At 49.5% G+C, this 6,268-nt stretch overlaps 1 protein-coding gene across 1 annotated transcript in view; it reads left to right on the top strand.

Annotated features, from left to right (window-relative positions):
• Nucleotides 1–2,205, top strand: part of gtpbp2b (GTP binding protein 2b) — a 20,114-nt gene extending 17,909 nt beyond the window's left edge. The window contains exons 11-12 of the mRNA XM_078272591.1: nt 1–109; nt 769–2,205. The exon at nt 1–109 is cut by the window's left edge and continues 56 nt beyond it. Coding sequence (XP_078128717.1) covers nt 1–109; nt 769–963 — 304 coding nt within the window. The 3' untranslated portion in view covers nt 964–2,205. The remainder of the gene's footprint in view (nt 110–768) is intronic.
• Nucleotides 2,206–6,268: the final 4,063 nt, after the last annotated feature.

The following is a 6,268-nucleotide window of genomic DNA, read 5'->3' as shown; positions in this document are numbered from 1 at the left end:
CGCCATCGTCCTGCTCTTCCACGCTAAGACCTTCCGCCGGGGGTCACAGGTCACCGTGCACGTGGGCAACGTCAGGCAGACGGCCACCGCCGAGTGCCTTCACGGGAAGGTCGGTCCCGTTTTATCATAAAAAAGATACTTCTAATATAACTGTTCAATCAATTATCAAAATAGTTGGAGATTAATGTAATGGTTGACGACTAATCCATTCATGATTGCAGCTCTAGTTTATAGATGATTTAAAATATGTGATCGCCATCTTGTGGCTGCTTTGTGTAACTCCACATGACTCTGTTTGTGTGTGTGTGTGTGTGTGTGTGTCTCTCTCTGTCTCAATTTGTCCATCTTAAAGAGCTTTATGTTGCCAAAGCAGATAACATAAATCTCTCTCCCCCCCTCTCTCTCTCCCTCTCCCTCCCTCCCCCCCTCTCTCTCCCTCCCTCCATCCCCCCTCTCTCTCTCCCTCTCCCTCCCTCCCTCTCTCCCTCTCTCCCTCCCTCTCCCTTCCCCCTCTCTCTCTCCCTCTCCCTCCCTCTCCCTCCCTCTCCCCTCCCTCCCCCCTCTCTCTCTCCTCTCCCCTCCCTCCCTCCCCCTCTCTCTCCCCCTCTCTCTCTCTCCCTCTCCCTCCCTCTCTCCCCCTCCCCCCTCTCTCTCTCCCTCTCCCTCCCTCCCCCCCTCTCTCTCCCTCCCTCTCCCTCCCCCCCCTCTCTCTCTCCCTCTCCCTCCCTCCCCCCCTCTCTCTCCCTCCCCCTCCCTCCCTCCCTGCAGGATGAGCTGCGTACCGGCGAGCGCGCCGTGGTGCGTTTCTGCTTCATCAAACACCCCGAGTACCTGCGTCTGGGCGCCAAGCTGCTCTTCAGGGAGGGCGTGACCAAAGGCATCGGCCACGTCACGCGCCTGCTGCCGCCGTCCCAGAACCACGACCAGAACCAGAACCACGACCAGAACCTGCAGGAGCACTGAACCCCTCCGCACCCGTGACAGTGTAGGGCTGGGCCATACGGACGAAAACCCCAATACCAAATACCATCCGGCCATTTCATAGGGTTGACTATCGGAAATAATGACAACGTTGATCAGGGGTCAATGATAGAGCAGTCTGGTATCTACGTAGGCATAGGCCACAATGAGATTCTGACGGTATTATGATTACATTCGGCTAAAATATCCCGCTTTAAAATGTCTGGCTGTCACGACCAGTCGATCGACGAGCGCCGTGCAACCTGAACTGAACGCACGTTGCACGGCGCTCTCAATGCTCACCCTCACTATGTTACCGTGGAAGCGGGGTGCTATTTGGAGCCTTGTTAGTGGTGTAGAAATATGCTTTCCTCGTACCAAACTGGTCCCATACGATTAGCATGAGAACAGGTCCCAGAGAACGGTCGACTCGGTAGGCGTGTTATTAACCCCCTAGGGTCATTAAGTGCCGGATTTCTCCTTGAAGTGGTTTTGGAAACTGACTTTTTGAAGTCGCGGTGTACCTTGAAGCCCGTAACCGGCCGATGCCTACGTGGTGTACTCAGAAAGGTCCGTCACTCTACCGTAGTTTAGCCTTTAAAGCCAAGGAAAGACAGTCTTTCCTTGGCTTTAAAGGCTATATAACGTGGACGTATTGCCCAGCTCTACGACAGATGTTGAGCTCCGTGAGAACTTTGACTGGACGTCTCTGATCGGCCACATGTCGCAGGGTTAATCCTCCCGCCCCAGATCTATACTTTCTGTCCTCACCCCCCCCCCTCGCTGCATCATCTCCATCATCTCCTTCCTCCCTGCAGACGTTCGTGTCTTTGAGTTTTAAAGCCGGCTGACATCAGTGGATTTAAGCCTGGGCCGCTTAATCTAGCGATGCCGCAGTTTGACTTAAAGAGGCTCCTTTTCCTGCGTGCGGCTGTCACGAGAAGACAGCGGGATTATTTGGCAGTTGAAATCCGGCCCCCGCGGCCCTCTCCGTCGCACCACCCACCCCCCCATTTCCGGTTCCTCTTCAGTTGATCAAATGGAAGTTAAAAAGAAAAAAGATGTTCAAATGTTCTGATATAGAAACGTTTTGAAAATGCGGACACACTGACACACACACACACACACACACACACACACACACACACACACACACACACACACACACACACACACACACACACACACACACACACACACACACACACACACACACACACACACACACACACACACACACATACACACACACATACACACAGACACACACACATGGACACAGACACAGACACACACACAAACACAGACACACACACATGGACACACACACACAGACACACACAAACACACACAAACACAGACACACACACACACACACACACAAACACACACACACACACACATGGACACACACACAGAGACAAACACACACACACACACACACACAAACACACACACAAACACAGACACACACACACACACACACACACACACACACACACACACACACACAAACACACACACACACACACACACACAGTTGAAAGAAACCCAAATGTTCTGATGTAGAAACTTTTTGAAAATGCATCAAATTTGACCCGAGGGTTAAAACTAAATGACCTTCGACCTCTCGCCGCGCCGCGAGAGCTCAGACTGATGCCACGTGACACACACTCAAGACTGGAGGACGGAGACGAGGACGTTTCAGTACTTCCAGGCACACCTTCAGAGCACAGAGGCCAGAACTGGACCTGTTGGCTGATCTGAGGACAAAACAAGAGAGAAGGGAACACGACTGTCTTTTAACAAGGGTTCTTGTCTTGCGACCCTTTTACGTACACGACTGTACTCTGTGTGCAGCTTATTCTACTGTCTGTTCTTTTTGCACTTTATTCACTTTTTAATCACTATGTTGAATCCCTTCCAGTCTCACGCCGAAACCAGCTCAGCCTGATGTTAGTTAGCCGTCCACGATCAATAATAATACAAAAAACACTTCAGAGGTTCGGATGAATGGATGAAATATTGGAGGAAACGGAGTTCAAAGGAGGAGGGCGCGCTTCAACAAAGGAGACTCTCAGTGGGAATCGAACAGGGGGAGGGAAGAAAAGACGAAAACATCCCAGTTCCCGAGTTAAAGAGGACAAATAGTTTGTCTTTTTAGGAACATTTAAGTTAAGGACATTTAAAGGAACACGCCGACTTGTTGGGACTTTGTCTTATTCCCCGTATCCCCCAGAGTTAGATAAGTCCAGACATACCCTTCTCATCTCTGTGAGTGTCTGTGAGCTCTGTCTGACTCACCCACCGCTAGCCTAGCTTAGCACAGATCCTGGAGGTAACTGGCTCCATCTAGCCTAGCTTAGCACAGATCCAATAAGACAAAGTCCCAGTAAGTCGGCGTGGTACTTTAAGTTACAGAAAGACCAAACCCTTAATCCTGAACTTGGGAACGTAAAGACGTGTTACCTTTTCTTCACTTATGAGAGGAATCTGTTAGCGTTTGTTGGTCCGATAAATGCGTCAGTGAAAGTGTTCCTGGGGAATAAAGCGATGCAGCCGGACAATGTCTTGGCAGCTGTACCGTACGTGATGCCGTGTGTTCAGCTCCTTCAACTCTGTTGAAGCGTGTTCATTCGAGATCTGGTCCGAGACCATGTTTTCCTTCCCGATTCCAATCCCACAACTTGCGTATCGGCCGCTACCGAGTCCTGATCTGAAACCAGCGTGTTATATATATATATTTATATATTTGACTTTAACATCTGTATACTACTCCCCCTGTACGGATGGGACAGGACTTCTATCTTTGTTGAAAGACCTGGCTCAGCGTTGGGCTGCAGCGATCGTTTCGGCGTCTCCTCTATTTCGTCGATATCCGGGTCGGTGCTCGGTATCGGCCGAGACGCAAGTTCAGGTGTCAGAATCGGTGTCTGGAAGGATACAAACGTAACATTTCTATTTACAAATGACGGACTCTGAAGTATTTGCATCTTGGTTCCCAGTTGGTTCTGAGCGTCCGCTCCTGTTCTGTAGGTTTGATGTAGCTTATCGCAGCTAAACATAACCTGCATGCTCTTTGAATCTTCTCATTTAAAGTCTGAAGTGATATTTCCAGTGTTGGTTTTTGTAATCTTATTTCTCTGAGGTTCTGTGCAATTGTAAACCTTTTAAATATCGAATGTACCTTCCATGGATCCCGTGTAGCATTTGAAACTGCTTACTGTTCAAACAGAGTTGCCGTTGACTTTGCACTTTGTATTCTGAGTCTGCATGCGCCGTGCGTCGATGCCAGCCAGCAGATCTGATCCTGCAGAGCGACGAAGTCGTGGAGCTGAGAGGTCAGAGTGTGAGACGGCCGTCCGTCGGACACACGGACATTTAAAGATATTCAAGAGCGGCTTCATCGCTTGGTTTCTCCCGACTGTCCTTCTAGCTTATAAATAAACTGTTGGAACAACATGACTGAAATATTCCTTCTGTTATTTGTTAAATTATTTATGTTTTTCAAAGGACGTAAAAATGGATCATTGGGTCCAGAACAGCTACGCTTAGCTTAGCACAAATACACTGGAAGTCAATCGTGTTCCTTTAAGTCACAAACTTAAAGGAACACGTAAGGACTACTAGCCAGTCAGAAGCAGAGTATGAGGGCGTGTCCTGACAGTACCTAGGTAAGGACTACTAGCCAGTCAGAAGCAGAGTATGAGGGCGTGTCCTGACAGTACCTAGGTAAGGACTACTAGCCAGTCAGAAGCAGAGTATGAGGGCGTGTCCTGACAGTACCTAGATAAGGACTACTAGCCAGTCAGAAGCAGAGTATGAGGGCGTGCCCTGACAGTAGCTAGGTAAGGACTACTAGCCAGTCAGAAGCAGAGTATGAGGGCGTGCCCTGACAGTACCTAGGTAAGGACTACTAGCCAGTCAGAAGCAGAGTATGAGGGCGTGTCCTGACAGTACCTAGAGTAAGGACTGCTAGCCAGTCAGAAGCAGAGTATGAGGGCGTGTCCTGACAGTACCTAGGTAAGGACTACTAGCCAGTCAGAAGCAGAGTATGAGGGCGTGTCCTGACAGTAGCTAGGTAAGGACTACTAGCCAGTCAGAAGCAGAGTATGAGGGTCCTGACAGTACCTAGATAAGGACTACTAGCCAGTCAGAAGCAGAGTATGAGGGCGTGCCCTGACAGTACCTAGGTAAGGACTACTAGCCAGTCAGAAGCAGAGTATGAGGGCGTGTCCTGACAGTAGCTAGGTAAGGACTACTAGCCAGTCAGAAGCAGAGTATGAGGGCGTGTCCTGACAGTACCTAGGTAAGGACTACTAGCCAGTCAGAAGCAGAGTATGAGGGCGTGCCATGCTAGCAGCTAGGCGAGCATTATAACGTGTGTTCCAAAGTGACCACGTTTGTCTCTGAAGTAAAGGCTGGACTACAATAGAGCTGTTTGGAGCAGTTTGTGAACCTATAATCTGTAGAAAAAACACAATAAAGCATAATGGCCCTCATTTATGAAACGTGCGTAAGCCCAAAAACAGGCGTAGGACGGGCGTACGCTGATTCCTACGTAAAGCAAGGCATTTATCAATTTGAACGTGAGCGTAGGCTGCGATAAAATCTCACGTCTGGTCTGGGTGGAACTCGTGCACGCAAGTTTTGGAGTCAGTGTGGAGTTGCTGTGCAGCATATAATCAGTACAACAGGAGAAGGAGAGGTCATCAGTTGATCACTTATCAGCAATGGCAGATCTGGCTCTTATAGAGGACCTCTATGCGCCGGTAAGATGTAAGGCAGATGGCTCTGTCTTACATCAGCAGGGGGGGGGCCCTACTATACACGCCAGAAAAAGTCTGCAACGTAGTTTTAGCCTGTGGGGTTCTGGACAACATCGAGCAAGAAAACAGGGTGCCATAAATGTAGAGATGGAGCCAGATGACCCGATGCCCAGAGAGCAGAGTCCAGCACAGCCCCAACTGGGGCTATACCAAGGAGACAGGATGTTAATCCCCAGAGGTCCAGCCCCTCTGCTGTCAGGAGACAGGGTCGGGGGAGGGAGGTGGGGGTCCAGCCCCTCTGCTGTCAGGAGACAGGGTCGGGGGGGTTTCATGAATCACACGTGGAGCCTGTCGTAAGATGATTTCTTCGCTGGTATCTGCTCTGGTTTCTACGTCAGGTTGATAAATGAGGGCCGATATGAGCACTTAAAGGAACAAGTTTGTGACTGTCGCTGCTGTTTCTTTCTCTCTGCATGTCTTAATGTCAGCTGTCATTATTCAATGAAATGAAATCTTCATGAAGAAAAGAAAAAAACAAC

Source organism: Sander vitreus, chromosome 2 (assembly GCF_031162955.1).
Source record: "Sander vitreus isolate 19-12246 chromosome 2, sanVit1, whole genome shotgun sequence".
Classification (NCBI taxonomy): Eukaryota; Metazoa; Chordata; class Actinopteri; order Perciformes; family Percidae; genus Sander; species Sander vitreus.
Note: the sequence above shows the minus strand (reverse complement) of the source record. Positions and strands in the feature narration are given on the sequence as shown.